This window comes from Chinchilla lanigera, unplaced genomic scaffold, assembly GCF_000276665.1.
Source record: "Chinchilla lanigera isolate Chin_1 unplaced genomic scaffold, ChiLan1.0 scaffold00028, whole genome shotgun sequence".
NCBI lineage: Eukaryota > Metazoa > Chordata > Mammalia > Rodentia > Chinchillidae > Chinchilla > Chinchilla lanigera.
The window spans coordinates 22410762-22431501 of NW_004955429.1; the positions used below are offsets into that span (position 1 = coordinate 22410762).

The 20740-nt window shown below is 45.9% G+C and overlaps 1 protein-coding gene across 13 annotated transcripts in view; it reads left to right on the forward strand.

The window, feature by feature from the left end:
- Window positions 1-20740, forward strand: part of Svil (supervillin) — a 125733-nt gene that overhangs the window by 71023 nt on the left and 33970 nt on the right. For 8 of the 13 annotated variants that reach the window (XM_013515381.1, XM_013515379.1, XM_013515380.1 and 5 more), the window contains 6 exons: window positions 4362-4491; window positions 8625-8672; window positions 9691-9768; window positions 16451-16598; window positions 20396-20485; window positions 20576-20662. In XM_013515381.1, coding sequence (XP_013370835.1) covers window positions 4362-4491; window positions 8625-8672; window positions 9691-9768; window positions 16451-16598; window positions 20396-20485; window positions 20576-20662 — 581 coding nt within the window. The remainder of the gene's footprint in view (window positions 1-4361; window positions 4492-8624; window positions 8673-9690; window positions 9769-16450; window positions 16599-20395; window positions 20486-20575; window positions 20663-20740) is intronic. The other 5 variants (XM_013515384.1, XM_005387196.1, XM_005387198.1 and 2 more) reach the window with 2 other exon arrangements.

Genomic DNA, 20740 nt, shown 5'->3' on the forward strand with positions numbered 1-20740 from the left:
TTCCTTCCTTCCTTCCTTCTTTCCTTCTTTCCTTCCTTTCTTCCTTCTTTCCTTCCTTCCTTTCTTTGTTTTCTTTTCTTTTCATGTGATACCAAATTCTTCCATCATCTACTGATGGGACCTGAAATCTGGGCTCTTTCCTTCCAGAGACTCATGATCCAAATGAACAACACAAACCATTTTGTGATGGTGTAAGCTAAGTATACAGGGAATGAGGAGAAATTTATATACAGGGTCCATAGCTTTGGGGTTAGAATCTATGCTTGGTTTACATTAGTGGAAGTAAGATAAATGACTTGTGAATAGTATTTAGATGTTCTGTTTTCTTCGCAGTGCTAGGCACCTAACCCAGGGCCTTGTGCATGCTAGGCAAGTGCCGTACCACTGAGCGGCACTCAGCCCTAAAAGTTTTCTATCAGACAGTAGCTGTGAATGATCACGGTGTTGATACAGATAAGCATCAACACTATGGCCTCATTTCATTCAAAAAATAATGTAGTTTTGAAAGAACAGATTTCAATGGAGAGGTATAAGGAGTAGGAACTAAATAATTTTGAGGATATAGTTTTCTCGTTAGCCTTTAACCACAGTTGATGTAAGCTGCAGACACGCAACAGTGGTAGCAGCTGAATGAAAAGATGCTGCACTGCTGCCCAGGGTCCTTAGCAGGGCCGTTGCCACCGCTTGTTCCCACGGTTGTGTCAACCAGGATCTTCCCTGGCATCTCCACCACGGGGGGAGTTCTGCTCTGCCAGGCGCAGGCCCCTCTTACTTTTCCAGATCTCTTTCAAGCTACCTGAGGCTCTGTGTCAGGCCACAGTGAAAATTCTTTCTGTTTTTCAAGCCACACTTCGGGAACATTTGTCATAAAATATCAGGGCCCTGGCCGAGGACCACCGATCTCCCACTCGGGTATGCCGACAGAATGAAACACAGACAAGAGATGTATGTTTTGGTTACAAGGGGCACCGGGATGGTCAAAAACCAACAAGGACTAAGACCCCGAGGCTCGGTGTCCTTGCCCTTTATTGGGTGCACAGCTTGATTCCGGGCCCTGCTGGCGGCGACTGCAGGAAGCAGGCGGGGTGAACTGTTGATGGGTCAGGGTGCAGGAACTGAGGAACAGTGCATTTTTGGAAAAGCACACGGGAGCAGATCATGGTTAACCGGTAACCCGATTGTCTGCTAACTTACTACGGAGCTAGAAGGGATTTACAGGAGTCAAGTCCTCGGCTGTGTGTTTGCTTTGAGGCCCCAGAACTTCAGACTGTTGGCTAATCTTAGCTGTACTCATTGGTTTAAAGATTAACCTGTTCTTAAACCAGCTAGGAATCTCACCACAAGTCATGCAGGCCTAGGACAGAGTCTCGATTTATTTTTGTGCCAATTTATGAATGTTAATTATTGCCTGCTCTGTACCACATCCAGCTGGTCCTCAGCAATAAAATATTAAACAAATAGAGCATAGGTTTTTTCAACAGACAGATTAATAAGATAATTGAATCTTATTTACCTCCACCATTAATTATTTAAAATGCACACTAAATGAGACCCGCCAGGCTGAGGGGGTGATACAGAGAGAAGTGTCTGTCAGGACTCAGGAAAGCAGTCTGACCTATGTAAAGTCCTCTTCTCCAAAAATTAGGCTCATATTTTGATCCCTGGGATCTAAGTATTGATAAAAGGTAAATGTCATGTACACAGTCCTAATGTTTTATTTATCTGCAAACATTCCTGGCATAAAATCCCAGTGGGAAATGCTCTTGCACTGCTGTCTTTCAAAGGCTTTTATAGGGACCCACATCTCTGGATGCATCCTCGCTACTGGATCTTAGGACCTTACATAAAGAAGTTCTGTGTCTGTCCTCTGTACAGTACTTCTTGATGTGCTTGTCTGTCTTGGAAAATTTTAGTTGATTTTTATCTTTCCAAAAGCAGTTTTAACCCTGTTGCACAATTCTTCGTTTTAAAATGGAAATATTGTAAAAGTGCAGTTTTTTCACCTGGGTTTGGTTGGACATCTGAAAAGCTCAAGGATGACTGTGAGGTTTCAAGTGTATTCAAAGTTGAGTGTGTAGAGCAAGGACCTAGTGGTGGTGGGGGGGCTAAGTAATCTGCATCACGGAGGCTCCTGATGAAGTCTTTCGGAATCTAAAAAAATTAGGAATGTTTGTTGAATAGACAGCAGTTCAGTTTATTGTGCTGATCTGCCTTTTTTCTTTCTTCCTTCCTTTCTTCCTCTCTCACTCTCCTTTCCTCTTTCTTTCTTTCTTTCTTTCTTTCTTTCTTTCTATTTTTCTTTCTTTCTTTCTATCTTTCTTTCTTTCTTTCTGGGTGGTGCTGGGGATGGAACCCAGGGCATTGAGCACTCAGGCAAGCACCATATCTTCGGCCCTAATTCTTAAAATCTCCCTTTGGAAAAGGACAGAGAGCAATTTATTTAGCGTTTATGTTTGTCATAAATTATGCTGATACAAACTATATCACCAGTGATCATTCTTCCTTTCCTTGAGAGTACTTTTGTTTGTACCTTGCGGAAAATGACAAAACTGCATCACTTTACATTCTAGCCACAACAGCTTCTAGGGAAGAGAGCCTGGAACCCCGAGTTCCTTTTTCATGTCGTCTGAATAGTCTGAGGCATGCAGCCCCCGTTACTGAACCGCAAGGCCTCTGCTCCCCCGTTGGGCTTGTGACTGTACAGAGTTTTGAACGCCCAGTGCCACTAAGTGTCCTGTCCTCCTGTGTGGCCCTAAGCATCCGGCAGGCAGCGTCTCATTTAGTGCTGACGAGGTGGCAGTGTTTCCTCTCTTGTAGATAAAAAGTATATGCACTAAGAAATGACAGGAAATCCTCTATGCACTCCCCTTTAGAATATATGTTTGATGCTTGTAAAAACATATCTAAAAGTTCCTTTCATATTTCCTGACATCTAAAATACCGAGTCTGAACGCTAGCTAGCACAAAACTTAGGATGCAATTTCCTTTTACCACAAGAGCAACGAAAGCCACTATTTTGTAACTGTAAAGGATTTGGCTCAGATCCTCCCTGTTTGGGAACTTCTTCGAGAAGTGCTGTGAATGATGTCACCCTTCTGTTATTTAGGGATAAAACTGTCAGCGCCTCTTAAAAAGCACCCTGGGCCTTTGGAAAGCCTATTTCCACATTTCGTCCTGGAAGAGGAAGAGATGGGGTTAGAGAGCCGCCATCTCATGTGGGGCAGTAGGCGGAGAGGAAGGCTGGAGTGGGACCCCCACGAGCCCTCAGGGGTACGGGACGGAGGGCCGCCCCCTGCACCCTCTGCCTCCCAGATCTTTGCTGTGTCCCTGTCTTCGTCCGTGTTCTGTCGCTGTAACACAATACTTGAGACTGGCTAATTAGTAAAGGAAAGACATTTATTTTGACTCACAATCCTGAAGTCTAGGAAGTCCAAGAGCCCACGGTCACGCCTGGTCTTGGGCTGCTTCATGCTCCCTGTTCTAAAGTCTTATTTATTGATGCTTCTGCGTACAGGGTACGGACTGGAACTGATAGTAGGACCTAGGCTGTCAGCCCAGTCCCAGAGGGGAAAGGGTCTGGTCTGTTTTTCCTAATCACTTAGATTGTTTGAGCACCAGCTCCAATAATTCCTATGACCACTACTTTTTGCCTTTAATCTCTTCCATGTTGGTCCAGCTTGTATACCCAAGACTTGTAAAGCAACGTCGTGTTCATGAAAATGACTTTTCAAGATTACAGTCTCTGAGCAGCTTTACAGCCAGTCACGCCAGAGTTGAATAAAAGTAGGCTAGATAAAAATCTTAGTTAATTAGATTCTTTTTTTGTAGCTCTCTTTCCCTTGGGGAAAACTGAAGTGATAGTTTTTAAAATGGGTTTGTAGAAAATCGTTTCTGTATTAAGATGCACTGGAAAGACCAAGTTCATTGGAAGGAAAGAACAAGGCTTAGCACAGGAAGAGAAACATTATAAAGTCTATAATTTTCTCTAACAGAAATGTATGCTAATGTCTTTCATTGCTTTATATATTTACGTTTTTAAACCCATTTGTGTGATATTTTCTGCAAAGAAGTACACAACTTTCATTATCTAATGTTAGTCCAACAAGTGACCAGAAGGGGTCGCTAGAAGACATTTTCGCTGGGGGTGGTTACTTTCATCTCTTGTCCTCTCAGCCCAAGAGCAAGGAACATCCAGAACCCTTTCTTTGCTGGAGTGGTAGTGCGGGTTTCTCCTAGCAGTCAGATTTCAGCGTGACTTTCACTCCACTGTGGAGATCTTCAGGATCACCTTGGAGAGCAGCTTTGCTCAGTGTGCGGAATTTGGTGCTGACTTCTCTGTGGTTGGCGTGTTTTCCTCCTAGACTAGCACTGCTGAAGAAAAGCGGCGAGGAGGACTGGAAGAACAGGCTGAACCGAAAGCAGGAGTATGGCAAAGCACCTGCCGCCAGCAGCCTGCATGTCCAGGAAGTGGAACAGTCGCTTAAAAAGAAGGTAAGGCTTTCCATGTTAGGAAAAAGTATTCTCGCTAACACCACCCTTGAAAGCGCCTGGAGACAAGCGTGTGTGGCTTACTAACCCCACTTGTGGAGCATTAGGTGCTTTCTTGCCCTTAGGCTAAACACCTCGTCTGTCTCGAGTTTGTTTAAATCCACCAAAAGGTCAAGTCTTAGGATATTACGGAATTGATAACAGCATCCTGCATAAGGCCTCAGCGAGCAAGGGCCTGAGTTTTAAATTGTGCACACCGTTGAAACCTTTCTTAAGTGAAGTCTGGCTTTAGAATGTGAATCAAATAAAAAACTTCAACTCCCTACTAACAGCTATGCATTGCATTTAATATATGGACTTGAATTTCCCGCGCAGAGATTCAAGACCTAAGTGGAAGAAATAGGGACATCGTTGCGGCCTGTGAGCGCTTTCCTCATACCCCTCAGCCTCCCTCATAACGAGGAGGTCGCCCTTGTGTGTTATGAGTTTAAACAGAATCAAGTCAGACGTGGTGATCGGCACTCGCAAGCAGTGTGCGTGCAAGAGCCCTGGAGAGCTGTTAAGTCACGAATGCAGTGGTGACCAGCCTTGAGCAGTCGCGCGCACTTTCAAAACTGATGGTGACGTCTGTGCTGGCCGGCCCTCCAGCTGCAGACGCGCTTGCTGGCTGGAGGCAAAGGGACAGCGTGCGAGCCAGGCCTCCTGGCCAGTGTCTAGGGCTTAAAGTCTTTAAATAGAAAAGAAAAAAAATGTTCCAACTAGTTGGTTGCATGGACCTCTTGTAGTTCTAAAATGAAGTATCTCAACCAGCCCCGCTGGCGCAGCCGTGCGCTCCCAGCTACACTGGGGGCTAAAGTTGGAAGCTCACTGGAACCTGAGTTCAGAACCAGCCTGGGCCCCATCTCGAAAATGAAATAAAATAAGCATCTGTGAAAGAGAGAAATTATGAATGTGACGTTTGTACATTAAGGAACTTACATAAAAATGAGATGGCACACACTGTGAGTTAGGAGGCAGACCTTATTCTGTGTCTGCACAGGGGACACTGCAAGAGCAGTCTGAATTCTCTTTTGTGGTGTTAAAGATGATAACTAAAGACATTTCATCTCAGCCACTGATAAAGTTCTCAAGCATACCGAGAACATTAAAATGTGTACGTGTGAAATGTAGATTTCAAGGTAAAAGAAAGCTAGGTGCATCCGATCCTAGCCCACAACCTTTACTGAAATGACTCTTGGAGCTGGAGGCAGAGCTCAGTGGTAGAGGCCTTACCCAGCATACTTAAGGCCCAGGGTTCCATCTCTATCACTGCCAAAAAAAAAAAGAATCTTGAAATTTGGTGGCTCAAAAAATAACCTTAACACAGACTAACACTGCTGTCATCTGACACACAATGGCACGGTGGCCAGCATCTTTGGCTGACCCCAACCCTTCAGGAGCTGAAGGCCCCCGACAGCCAGCTGAAAATTAAAATGAAGCTAAAAAGCACAAAACAAGATAGATTCCCCAAGGGTAGCACTGCCCACTGGAGAGACTGAGGTTCCTCCAAGCACAGAGGCTGGGGGCAGAGGACGAGCGGAACTGCCCATACCCACGGCTAAGGTTTGGAGAAGGCCGGAGGCGCCGGCTCACCCTGCATCCTCCTTGGGGTTGAAAGGCCAAGGAGGGGCTCTAAGCGTGACTGAGACTCTCGTGTGCACTGCTGCCTCTGGACGGCTGGGTGCCGCTGATACTGCAGCCCGAGTGACCTCATTACCCCTGCCCTCCCCAGCTGCCTGGTCCACTTTGGCTTCAAACAGTAAGCTCTTTGAAGTTCAAAGAAGCCAATCTATGTTGGGATCTTCACTGCTGACCTTGGGGAATCTCAAGTTCAGTTGACGTCTCGTGGTTTTCAGCTGGCCTGTGCCAGCCCCTGGGCTCGCTGCTTCTCGGGGCTGGCCGTGTATCTCAGGGCCCCCTGTGCTGCGCTCAGGCAGGGTGTCCCACGTGAAGAATGACCTGTCTGATCGCTGCCCTGGAGGAGGAATGGCACCGGACGTGTGCATGCAGATGGGGCTTGTGCATGGGTCCTTCTGAACTTGCCCAGGCAGAGCTGCTTTTCCATTCTTAGCACGTCCTGGTTAGGAAGGAGCTGGGTTCCCGGTCAGGTCGTCACTTCCTTCCGAATCTGTGAATTTACCAAACGGCATATATCCATGGTTCCTCCCACTTGGTGTGCCGTGAGCCCTGACCTATGGGTTGCAGCTCTGGGGATACAGGAGGGGCAGGACACGGTGAGGATCCAGGAGGTCAGTTCCACGGCCCCTGTGAAAATCCACGCCACACATGGGCTACCAGTAAAAGTGTAACGGGAGCCACACAGGTCACTTACATGCGCCAGTAGCCACATTTAGAAAAAGAATAGGAAGCCTTGAAAATCTGTGGGCACTCTGTTTCTGGCAAAGGGTTGTCCCATAAGAAAAGACGTTGAGGTGCCTCTGCTCTGGAGCCCTTAGCAGTAGAAGGGCCCTGTTCTAGACCGTAAATAGCTTTTGGGGAACCAAGAGTTTTCCTTGGAGCTCTCAAATTCCAGTTAGGTCTTAGGGAACATGGAACTTCGAAGCAGTTCCTTGCTTTCCACTTTCACCCCTCCCAGTCCCCAGCGTGATGATCTGAACTGAGGGACAGAAGTATTTGCCCAGCTGGCTGTCCTTCCTGGGAAACATCACTTAGCTTTTTCTTTTCCTCCCCCTGCTGCCACCCTTGTCTTTCTCCTGTGCTCAGTTTGGTCCAGGCCAGTGCTAACCCGACTTCAATGGTTTTGCTCCGGGTAGCACATGCAGTTCTCTCCAAAGGCACCAGAGCCATGCCGTTCATAGATTCGGCCTGGTCCACACCGCGTGAGACGCGTGCTCCTGAGCATGGTTTGTGTGCCGTTTCCTCCAGAGTTAACTCATTCCCCTGGAGAGAGGAACAAATGAAAAGGACAAAATCTTAGAGCAGTTTCCCTGGAGCCTTTTTGTTACAACCAAATTGCGGGGTTTGTTTTCACCCAAAAAATTAGCTTAAAATCCAAGCCCAGTTTGGCCCATTTGACATTAGAGCGTCCACGGTGCCGCTCGTGTCCTCTTTTTAAGATACCTATCCAGGGCCCGGCGGTGTGGGTCAGTGGGGGAGCACTTGCCGAGCATTAATGAGGCCCTGAGTCAGCCCTGTAGGTTGGGGTGGGGATTTGATCTGTGCTTGAGCAAGGAAGGGTAGTACAAGCCTGTAATCCCAGTTACTCAGGACACTGAGGCAGGAGGATCTAAGTTGGAGGCCAGCCTGGGCATGTTAGCAAGACCCTGACTCAAAATAAAAAGATCTGGGGATGTAGCTCAGGGTGTAGCTCAGTGGTAGAATGCTTGCTGGCATGCATGAGGTCCTGGATTTAATCCCCAGTAGCTAAAAAATAACGAAGAAGAAGATAATTATCCTGTGAGCCAGTGTATATGACGTTTCTTGGGACATTAAAACTCCTGCATTTGTTTCGGTTTTATCAGCAGCACTGGGGATTGAACCCACAGCCCTTCCAAAAGCTACATCCTCAGCCCTTTTAGTAGTTCTTTATTTTGAGACAAGTTCTCACTAAGCCACACAGTTGTGCAGCCTGGGATCAAACTTACAGTCTTCCTGCCTCAGCCTCCTGAAGTGCTGGGATTACAGGAATGGGCTACCCCGCCCAGCTTGTTTCTGAATCCCAGCTGAGAACTGGATGTCTCAGCATGCTTCAGTCCTGATCCAGTCAGTGACTGCAGCTAAGACCTATGACATCTCCCGACAAGTTCCTGAAAATTCAAGGAAGGCGAATCTGCCACCTTCATATTTCCTTCTGTCACTGAAATTCCAAATCATAATTTTGAGGGGAATGAAGCTCAGAGAGCAAGGCTGGGGGAGCAGGAGCACAAGTCTGGCGCGATGACCTCCAAAGGAAAGTCATCCTCCTGCCTCAGGGAGTGAGTTTCCTTGGGGTTCCTGCCAAGGGACTGTGAGCACTGGCTTGTGAACACCTGCATGCTTCCGGCTGAACCAGGCACGAGCACTTGGAAATGACAGGGCACCCTCACCAGACTTCCCTTGCAACCCTCTGCAACGTCTCCGTTTGTTTTAACCTGTAGGAAGAAGGAGGATTTGCAGATGATAATGCCGTGTCTAATCTGCTTTGGGTAAGCCTGACGCGAGCACAGATGTCCTTCTGTAACTGAGCGCAGTGGGCTCCCGGGGTGAGTGCCCAGCCCGCAAGCAAGCCCCGGAGAGAAAAGGGCGAAGGAAGGTTTATTACTTGTGGGAAGGCGGACTCTGGGGAGAATTCTCAAAGCCATGCCTCCCGCAAGAAAAGCACGGGGCTGTGGTCGTGGACTCGTGCTCACGTGGGAAGGACTCCTCGCCCTGCGCAGAGCAGGCACACTGCTGGGCATGCTCAGTTCAAGGTCACACATTTCATGTTCAGAAAAAGGGAAGACAGGACCCCCCGGGGGGCAGAGAATTGACTAATTCTAAGGAGCAAAATTTAAGTCACCCCAAAAGAGTGAGTCAGGCTGCCTCAGAGATTTTGGATTGCTTCTTGTTTCTCTAAAAGGCTTTTTCTGGAGGAAAAATAAAGCTTTGAAGGACATTTAAAGGGGCAAGAGCTTGTCCCCCCCAACACACAGACGTGATCGTTCTGAAAGTACCTGCCTGCGGCTGACACTCCCTCTCACTCTGCGGGGTCTGATTCTGATCACAGAGGTTCCCTCGGTGCCCTCCTGTCTGGTTTTCGTATCCTAGGCGGGACAGAACCTCTGTCCAGCCTGCAGAGCTAATCCTCTGACCTTAATTTGGTTTTAATCATGTAATGAAAATATTTTAATGAGGGTGAGGTTTTCTGTTAATGTGAACACGTCAGTGACAGTCTTGGTTCCCCGCTCGGTAACTATCTTACAACGTTGCGGTAATCATTGCATTAACTCATGGAGTTACTGCACAAAACTGACCCGGGTGCATGTATTGTGCCTGTGCAGATTGGTGTTAGTAGTATTAGCGTCACAGCCGGGCCCTCCTGCAAAGAAAACTGAAATTGCAATGAGTACATCAACTTTCTGTTAGAAAAGTCATTGCTTTTGTCTCTCCCCACCAACCCCACCTGCCCTGCCCTGCTCTCATGGATCTTCTTTTTATCTCTAATCCTCTTGCTTTGCTCTATAGGAACCTGTATATGCTTCTACTTATTCTCCTGCTATACCTGCTGCCCATAAATACCTGTCTTTTGTATCTATTAATCAGGTGAGGAAAAGTTATACATGTTAAGCCTCATTGCAATTTCTGAGCAGTAGGGAAGGAGTTTTGGGTTTCATTTGGGAAAGTGACTCCTCACTGTGCATGTGTGTGTGTGTATGTGTGTGTGTGTGTGTGTGTGTGTGTGTGTATGATTGTGTCTGTGATAGTATATTTGTATGTGTGATTGTATGTCTGTGTTTATGAGTCTGGGATAGTGTGTATGTTCGTATGTGAGAGTGTGCATTAGTTCTTATGTTTGGGATCAGTCAACATACACTACTTCCCTGGATTGGACCCAGTGGTATGAATTCACTTCACAGCGATGAAACTGGTTTAAGGGAAAGTTTCCCTTTTCAGTGTCCAAGCTTTAAATCCTGTCAGGAGCCCACCAAGTGCGCCAGAGTGTTCACTGTCCCGGCTCAGTAAGGAGTTGTCTTGGTCAGCTTCATGGAGTATGTGGAAATGGTAGAGGTGTGGAAGGCACAGGGAGGAAGATGGGCAGGAAGTGGCCATCTGCTCTGATCAGGTCTCAGCGGTCCCGTTTAATGAGAAGCCACAGACTCCTGCCCCTTCCCACCTACCCACGCTACCTCATCTGAACTCACCCCAAACCTGGCCTGGGCTGAGTGATATGTGATTATTTTTAAAGCTAAAAGTATTTCCTGTTCCCCTGGAAGTAGCCCTGGTGTCACAACAGCTGTGAAAAGTAGCCACACCCACTGTTCATCACTCCCATGGCCCCCCTCTCCATGTCAGTGACCTTTTCATCCCTGTGCAGAAGCGCCTGGGAAAACTGGTTCATAAGGAGGCAGGCAGTTCACTAGTTTGGCTCACTGTTCAGAGGGTGCAGTCTATGGTCAGTTGACTCCATCCCTTCGGGCCATGGTGGGGCAGAACATCATGATGGCAGTGTGTGGCAAAGCAAAACTCTTCACCTCATGTTTGGTAGGAAGCAAAGAGAGACAGAGGAAGGGGCAGGGTCCCCATGTCCCCTTCAAGGCCACACCCCCTATGACCTAACTTTCTCCCACTAGGCCCCACCTACTAAAGGTTCCAAGACCCCCCCAACACCACACGTTGGTGACCAAGTTGTGCATACATGGGCCTTTTGGAGACATTTCAGAGCCAAACCATGACCAACATCCACCTGTGGGCCAAGCCCCAGCCCCTTCTCTAAAGCTTCTGTCTCCACATCAGGCCACAGCTGTCAGACCAGTGTTCACCCATGAAAGAGGCTGAAATCTGGAGCAAACTGGTGCTTTCATCACGAATAAATGAATCAGTACTAGACTTGAAAAGCAAAGTTCTATTATTGAAGTCTTTAAGTATATGTGTGTATTTATATGTATAGAGAGAGTACTTACAAATTCTATATATCACGTATACATAAAAAGAGGGAGACAGAGACAAAGACGGAACTAGCTTCAGTGCAGTTTTGGGTTCAGGATCACAACTAAATTGGGCAAGGTTTCTGGCCCTGGCCCTCCTTCACACAGCCTTCCCCACTATCAGTGTCTCTCGCAGCAGTGACACGCCTGTTACAACTGATACGCTGACAACTGATATGCTGACCTATGCTGACACGTCACCTCAAGCCCATAGTTTACATTAGGGTTTTTCTTGGTGTCCATTCTCTTAGTTTTGATAAATGTACAATGACATGTGTCTGCCATCGTAGGATCACACAGAATAGCTCCGCTGCCTCCAAACCCCTGTGCTTTACCTGTTCATCACTCTCAGACGTGTGATTTTTGTCAGCCACTGTCTTTTTACTGTCTCCACGGCCTTTTCCAGAATGTCACAGAGCTGGAATGACAACAGGCTACTTTTGCAGTTTGCCTTCTTTTGCTTCATAATATGCATTTCAGATCCCTTTGCCATTTCATGGCTTGACAGTTCATGTTTTTAGTCCTGTGTGTTACTCACTTGTTTGCGTTTACCACCTTTTATTTAGCTATTCACCCACTAAAGAGCATCTTTAGTGGTTGCTTCCATGTTTTGGCAGCTATGGAGAAAACTGCTCTAAACACCCATCTACAGGTTTTTGTTCAAATGTGAATTTTCAATTCATTTGGATATTAAGGAGCATGATTGCTGGATCGTAGGGTAGGAGTATGCTTATTATTTTAAGAAAACTCTAAACTCTCTTCCAGAGTGGCTGTACCACTTTGCATTCTCACCAGCAATGAATGTTCTCGGTCCATGTCTTTGCCAGCATTTGGTGTTGTCAGTGTTCAGGACTTTTAGCATTCTAATGAGTGCAGTTGTTTCAGTTTGTAAATTCCTGATGACGTGATGGTGAGCATATTGGCTGATGCTTAGCTTATGTCTGTGTTTGTTGATGAAATATCTATTCAGATTCTTTACCTATAAACTTGATTGTTTTCTTATTGCTAAATTTTAAGACTCCTTTGCATATTTTTAAATAATAGTCATTTATCAGCTATGCTTTAAAAAATATTTTCTCCTACCCTGTGGTTTGCCTTACTCTTTTGACAGTATCTTCCACAGAGGAAAGATTATTAATTTCATGGAAGTCCATCTTATCAATTGTCTTTCATGGACTATGCCTTTGACATTTTATCTAAAAAGTGATTAGTAAACCCAAGGTCACCCAGACTCATAATAGTTTCTAGGAGGTTTATAACTTTAGCTTTGCATTTTACATTCAGGTTTGTGATCCATTTTGAGTTAATGTAAGATCATTCTGCAGATTTGAGGGAAGACTGAGTGTCCAAATATTGCAGGATTATCTTTTCTCTGTTGAACTGCCCTTTCTTTTTTCTGGGTTTGTTTATCCTGTTCCATTGACTTAGTGGTCTGTTCTTTCACCACATATTACAGTTTTCATTCCTATAGCTTTATAAGAATTCTTAAAGGTCAGTAGTGTAAGTCCTCCAACATTGTTCATCTCCTTCAATTTTTCATTGGCTATTTTGAGTCTTTTTCTTCTCCATACAAACTTTATAAGTTTGTCAGTATCTAAAACACACAGTGCTGCAATTTTGGTAGGAATTGCGTTGAATTTATGTCAAGTTGGGAAGAACTGACCTCTGGACAAAACAGAGTTTTCCTATCCATGAACATGGACTATCTCTCCATGTATTTTTAAGTTTGAGGAAAAATAGCATTTACCAAAAGCAATTTATGTTGTATTACTTAAAAATTTAATATTTTAATTCTATATATTTACTTCTTAGCAATTTTTCCAGATAAGTAGAAAGTGTTTTTTAGACCAGTTAGGTGGTGATAGATCACTACTGTCCTCCAAGATCAGATCGCCCCTTCTCTTTTCTCTAGCCACCTAGTACCTTAATTTTAGTAAGAGAAGAAAACAGAGCATTAAACACTACACACGCTTCATCCAGAAGAGCCCTGTGTCGAGCATCAGTATTCATTCTGTCCTTCCTCACAGGCATCCAGGCTGCACCGAACAAGGATTTTGCTTTCTTGTCATCCTTCTCAGAGCTGGTAGCTTGCTAGACAGTGGTCACGCTGGAGTCTGAGCTAGGCCTGTGACTCTGTGCCTTCTTTTGTTCTGGCCCCTTGAGGCTCTCGGCAGTGATGCTGGACTGGAAGCTCTCTTAAGGAGAAGACAAAGTTGAATTTCTTTAACAGTGCCCAGCATTTTGTCACTTTGCCTTATTTCTGTTGTTTGTTTCTGGGTCTGTTATGTTCTAGCTGAGTTTAAATGGATATAAGATCAGAAGCTTAAAGGTCAAATCACATTTTCTTTCTCTGAAGCTTTTGGATTGCAGAAGAGTTCTACCCTTAAGCCAGCCCTAATCCTAACAACATGGGTTAGTTCCACTCTCTCGTTGTATCACGCCCCTGTGTGCAAAATATGAAGTGAGATTTTCAGTGATTTCTAAGTAGGTGTAGAGAGAGAGGCAAACCCATCGGCAACCATGTGATGACTGGAAAACATTATTACCAGTTGACCCTTTGAACAGTCCCAATCTATGTCCTACTAAGTAGCTGTCTATTTCTTCCTTCCCAACCGTTTCCCTACCTTCTGCACACACACACACACACACACACACACACACACACCCACCCTACATTCCTCTCCATTGCTTCCCAACAGTTACTGGGATCTATATTTGACAGGATGAATTACAGATGGGACATTCCTAAATTTAGGAATTTAGGCAATCCTAAATATCTATTAGCTAACCCTAGGAAATGACCTAGTATAGTATTTGCTGCTATGTGTATTATATTTTCCTCTATATACAAGGAAAGAGAAATTTAGAAAAATAAGACAATAGTGAAGTTTTAAGATAAAAAAGCAAATGGACAAAGAGATCCACCTTATTCTCATATTTTGAGCTCTGCAATTTAATAGTCACTTATAATAAATTTTATTAGATTCTTCCATGAATACACAAACCATATATTCCTCGCCCTGTTATAGAACCATGGAAAGTCAGATGAAAGGAATTACCCACTAAGTTGCCAAGTTAAGTAGAAACTTCTGAAGAAATGAAAACTTCTGTATTTAATATTATCTTTAAGAGGGGAGTAAAAAATATTTCTTCCTGACCCAAATCTTTCAAAAGAATGGAAACTCTAAATTCTGCGGTCGTCATGTCATCCCCGGCACATGTCCATGTGGGAGTCCAGGGGTATCCAGGGCCTTTGGGGAGTAGGTTGTTAAACTGGGGGTGTCTTGTTTCTGAGTCATCCACCACACCCGAGTGCCCCTCCTTGGACTCTGGAGATGTGTCAGAGTTCACTGCAGAGCTAGTGATATCTGGACTTTGGGAGGAGCCAATTTTCTTGGCATTTCATATTTTTTTGAAATATTTTAAGCCAAGTATTATATTGATTTGATTCAACTTCACTCCTGAAACTGTATTTTCAAAGAAAACTTAGTCTTCCTTGAATTTTATGAGGTCTTCCTGGCAAGTCAGCCTTACGGTTTACTCAGTACAGATGTATGATTCAGTGTTCTATGGAATGAGAGTCTTCCTGTCAGTCATGAGCAGGGAAGTTAAGGAAAAGGTTTTGGCTTTTTTGGATAACTTTTCATATAGGTAAAATTTAAAACGTTCAGAAAAGTTTCCACAGTGGGCAGGGCACCCTCCGTACCTTTCCAGATTTACCAACTGTTAACACTTGTTTCCTCCCCTAGTTCCTCTTCTCTGCCTAACCACCCTTCCCTTCTTCCCTCTGCCTCTCCCCCGGCTTCCCTACCCCCACCTCATGAACACGGATGTATGTGCATGTGTGCACATGTGTGTGCACGCGTGCGTGTGTGTGTTTAACCTTACTACACCCCCACCCACGCACAAGTAGTTTGGAGACAAGCTCCTTTCGATACCTCAGTGTGCATTTTCAGATATCTCACCCCATGACCACAGCACAATTACACAGTGATCAGGGCAAAGAACTTAAAATTGATGTGGTGTTTGTGGCACATCAACGCTCGTGTTGTATCAGTGTACCCCCAACAAGGGCCTTCTAAGCCCCACAGCACTTAGGAACTAAGGCAGGATCATGTGTGCGTTGTCTTATTTGTTTAGGAAATGATGAAATTATCTTAAATTAACAAGGTCATCTCAGGAACACTCCTGGCGATGACGGCCTGTGAAAGGAAGATTCATAAGTTAGATGATGGGACACCTCCTGGACAGGAGGCCAGGACCCCTTTCTTCTGTGATGCTCGTCGTCAGCCCAGGGCAGCAAGAGAAAGAGCCGTGCGGGCTCCTGCCTCTTCCTGTCCTTCATGAGTCAGGTCGTCACTGCCCATTGGCCCATGAAGGGACGGCAGATCACTTGCCCCAGCGGGATGGAAAGCTGTGGGTGCGCGCCTGGTCCTCCACTGTCAGGGGAAAGCTGTAGGATCACTTTGTTCTGCTTGGCTGGGGAGCTTGGCAGGAGACATTAGGGAGAGCCCAGTTTGTGCTAGAGAGCAAGATGCTGAGGTGACAGGGATAGGACAAACCTGGAGGCCATCGCCAGCTTCTTGTCCTAGGAGTGACAGCAGGCGGCTGGCCAGGGAAACTCTCCAGGTTCTTGGGAGGACGCCTTTGCACTCCTCCTCCCTCCTGAGGCATTGGCTGCATGGCGCTCCCCACTGCCCGCTTCTTGCCCTGTCCTGCACCCCGCGAAGGGCAAGGATTGTAGTGCAGGGAGGGACAGCATGAAAAGGGAGGATGAAGCCCCCTGTCCTGACAACATCTGGGGACCTTCCCCCCCGATCGCCGTCCCATCACCCACGCCCTTCCTCCCCCTCCCTCCTCCTCCCAGCGTTAAGTAGAAAAGTTCTGTGGGCGTGTTACGTCTGCAGCACAGCACCCTCCGTGTCAGCCACTGCCATGCTGCCCTGGGAGCCTAACTGCCCACCGCCATCCCTGCGGGAGGGACAGTGCCTGTCCGGTCCTGGGCCCCCGTGGGACACACTCCTCCTAACCAGCTTCCCGCGTGGCACTGCCCGCTCCTCATGCGCTTACACGAGAAAGGCATCCAGAGTGACCGTGCTAAAGACCGTCCTCTTTGTGACATGTCCTCATTAACCCGAGTTTACCTAGGTGAGTGAAAAGAGCAACTTTTACTTACTCGTTAATTTTGTGCCTGCTTTTCCACTCAGGAAACGCTGCAGGCAGAAGCTCACACCTCTGTCGTTTCTCTCTCTCTCTCCCCGTCTCTCTCTGATTTTCTCTTTCGTACATTTTATGAACAGCGGGTCACAGAAAGTCGAGAGAGCCAGATGACGATCGAGGAGCGGAAGCATCTCATTACCGTGAGGGAAGAGGCCTGGAAGACCAAGGGCAGAGGCGCCGCCAACGACTCCACCCAGTTCACTGTGGCGGGCAGAATGGTGAAGAAAGGTGAGGGCCAGCGTATGTGTGTGACGTGCACACGTGTAAGTGCGGGTGTGTGCGTGCGCACATGCGCAGGTGTGACCACACTACCCATGAGTGGGCTGGGACCGCTCTGGGAAACGACCCTTGGGCTTTTAAAACCTTCTAAAAATTTTTCTTACAATGGATATATCCACAGTGGGGTGTTGGAGCTTGTGCACATGGCATCTTGATCCTTTTTTCCTCCCCTTCCCCCATCACAGCAGTGCTGTCACCTAAATATTTCCATGATACGCTTTGTGGCATATTCCTACCAAATGCCTTTGCTTTAGAGTCAGTTCATATCATCTTCAGTGTCCGTTTTTGCTTTTTTTTTAATGGGGTGGCAGATCCAACCAGAACCTCACCCATGCTAGGCAAGCACTCTACCACTGAGCTACATCCCAGCCTTCAGTTTGTCACTATTCCAAACTTATCCATGTGGAAATTGAGGGCGGTTGTAGGTTTCAAAAGCAATTGCAGATCTGCTAATAAATCTCAGTCTTTTTCCCATAATTATTTTTAAATTGTTTTCATTTTCTTATGACCTGGCATCCGGTTATCCCAAGTAAGCCCTTAGCAGTGAGGGAGTTTATCTCCTCTCCCTTGTAAGTTAATTCCCAGGTCTCTTTCTACCAAAGCAGGCTGCTCTGGCCCGCAAGCCAAGTTTCCAGATTTGTTTTAATAGCTGTCGGAAGGACTCTTCCATTGCACAGACGGGGCTGTCCCTGCAGCAGCAGCTCCTTGCTGAGCAGCAGTCCCTGGAGCTGCCCTGAAGGCTGTGTCCAGAGACCTCCTGACATTGACGGACAGGTCACATGGTCAGTAAAGTCATCAGCGAGCTTTGCACTCCATGGGAGTGTTTGGGATTTAATTTTCTGTCTTATAAATACAGATAAATATGGTTATCTCCCTGTCACTATGTATACATGTATTCATTTTCCGAGCTATTATTTGAAAACAAGTTTCCTAAATTAATGGCCAGAGTGTTCACATTTACTTAGTCTTAACATGTTGTCATCAACCTTAGAGATTTAGCTTTCCTTTTACTCAAAACTTTCAGGGATCCAAACTGATGAATAGAACCTTATTGGAGGCACATAATAATATTTTACAGAAGGAGGGGAGGGAGGAGGAAATCCTGAATTATAGCTAACTGGAATCTTAGTGGAAGGACCCTTTCTAACAAATCTGTTCTTACTGAATCTTACAATTGTCGGAGGACAGCAGAAGAGAATTTACTCTCTCAGAATGAGGCAGGTTTTGACTCTTTCCCTCATCGAATCACAAAGCTTATAATCGTGGTTAACCCTCTCTAGCATACACCCCAACCTTCTATTAGCAAAAGCAGACCAGAGGCTACAGACTGATGAATACAGCTGGAGCTGAAAACTTGAACCAACTTCTGCTCTCGCTGGTATCCTGATGACTTTTTGCAATGACTTTTTTGTCCTCTCCCAATTTAAAAATTGTAGCTTATTTTTAAGTGAGCTCTTAAGTGTCCCCTGTGCCTGGTCTCTACTGATATCAAAGGAAACAGACTTCCCTTCCCTTATGTGGGTTTGGAAAACAAATAGTTCTTACACTCCAGTAAATACACTTGCTTTTCCATTTTCTTGAGCAAATCGGGACATTTATTTAACACCTGCTGTATGGCTTGCTCAGGAAATACTTTCCTTTTGTACTTTTTTTTTGTGATACGGGGATCAAACCCAGTACCTCATACTTGCTAACCAAGCACTGTACCATGGAGCCACATCCCTAGGCCTCTTGTATTTTTAATCTAATAAAAAAAAAACTGTCTTATTTTTCTAGTATTTGTTATGACCTACTGGGTTATGCATTTCACTTGAACCTTCAGTTCTTTCTGATTTGCAGCAGCATCACACCCAGCTTACGCTCACTGCAGAATAAAGTAGCCCCCACACAGCAGCCCCGGAGACGCTCATCTCACCTGTACCAGTGCTGCCGTTTGGTAGTCCCCTGGAGCAACCGGCTGTCGTGAGCTGCCAGGAGGCACGCTGCGCCCTGATTCCATCTGTCACCCAGGAGGCTCTGTGCCCCCCAGGTTCCCTAAAATGTTCTCCCCTTTCTGATACTCCTGAGCTCGGTGTGACAGTTAGCACTCCCGTGCTTCTGTGGCTCTCCAGGAGCGTCCTGGAGGAAAGATGCTCACAGGCACGCCTTCGAGTGAGGGAGACGTGGAAACACTTCCAGAGAGGACAGGCCGTTGCATTTAGAAGTCATTGAAAAGAAGAGAAGAGGGCTTTGGTTTGTTTTAACATTTTATCATTTGAACAAATATGTTCTCCTTCATGAGGGAAAAATCTCTCCAGTTGGGAAGAGTACTGTATCTTACCTCACCTTTGAGAGTTCTTTGAGCACTACCTCCAGAATGGGCAGCAAGGGGCGCATGGCAGCAGAAGTGCCCTGTCCCCAGAAAACAGAAGGGCAGATTTTGCTGTTGGCTTTGGAAGTCAGCCATCTGAGCTGAGTCCTGTTAATTAGCATAAGACTTAATGACTCTGTGCTAATGAACTCTTTTGACTTCTCTTAAGCACCCTTTTAGCAAAGAATGATGTACTGCCCCATTCTCTGAGCCTGAATTTTCCTGGCATCTATTATATGATCTTTCAAGAAAGCTTGCTTTCTCACTGAAAATCTTTGAAGACCTGGTAATTGAAACAAATATTAAAAATACATACAGTATATGTGAAAATGCATATATACAAATACATGTCCACACTGAGAAGTATTTCCAGAACATCACCTAACACTTAAGCTTTCAGCCACTTATCGATGCTCTTCCTTAAGTGTTTTAAGCTATGATACTTAGGCCTCCAGCTCACTGTAGAAAGGCGCAGAGTAATTTATTCGCTTATTTTTCCTTGTCAAATATACCGGTTTACATACTCTCTGGGTGTTCTTCGGGGGACGCTTAGAGGGGCACTGTCACGTGCTCGCTGTCATCTAAGGACTTCACATTTATTACACAGGAGAACATGAACATCATTTCTTCCCTTTCCAAACTCTTCCCCTTAGTTAGGAAAAAATACTTACCTTTGTCACTATTAAGTTTTCTGGTTCCAACTAGCTCCACTCTCTGTTCTGAAATTCCATTCTTCCCCTCGCATACGTCTCTTACCCTGGGCCCTTCCACCCTGCCTCCCAGTATCTCTGAGGAGACACGCAGTGTACAGCCACACAAGAGGCGAGTGTGACCCCCCATCAATCATAACTCTCTTCGGCACAGCCTCTCCTTGTGCTTCTGAAAGGTCAGCACTCTTTGGGTCACTGTCTTGTGTAATGTCACAAGGCCAGCTTGTCCTCACCTCCAGTGCTGGGGGCCACTTTGTGGATAGTGTGATGCAGTTTATCCTTAACGTCCTCTGTGAGAGATGACACAAATGTTGCTTCCTCACCAGTGGCCCCTCCCACCCTCCAGAACTGGTAACTCCATTCGTTGGGTGTATTCTGATTGCCTTGCACCCTTTGATTCCATTACACAACACTGATATGTTTTCCCATTCTTTATCATTCATTTTTAGAGTGCCAGCTTGCCAGCCTTGTAGTCATTAGGAATAATAAAATCTTATGGACATGGCAGTTGCCCCACAGTTGTGGTACCTAGCAAACACCCGTGCATGTATATGCACGCCCAAGTTCGGGCCTAAGTTCTTATACGTTGTAGTCCACACTGAGACTCACGGGGATGACTGGGCTCCTGGAGACGTCCAGAAGTAATTTTAAGATACTACGTCTTTGCTCCATCATCTGTTCTGCAGGTTTGGCATCACCCACGGCCATAACTCCAGTAGCATCCCCTCTTGGCAGCAAATCGAGGGGCACTACACCAGTTTCCAAGCCCCTGGAAGGTGAGTCACAAACATGTCCGTTGTGCCGTCCATTTCTAATTGGATGAATATTCAAGGACACTCTCTCATTGATGGTTTCTACTTGTTCAGACATTGAAGCCAGACCGGACATGCAGCTGGAATCAGACCTGAAGTTGGACAGGCTAGAAACCTTTCTAAGAAGGCTGAATAACAAAGGTATGTACTGGAAGCCGGAGGGAAGCTTTGGCTTATGTCTTGGTTACTTTTCTTTCGTTGCTGGGACAAAATACCCAA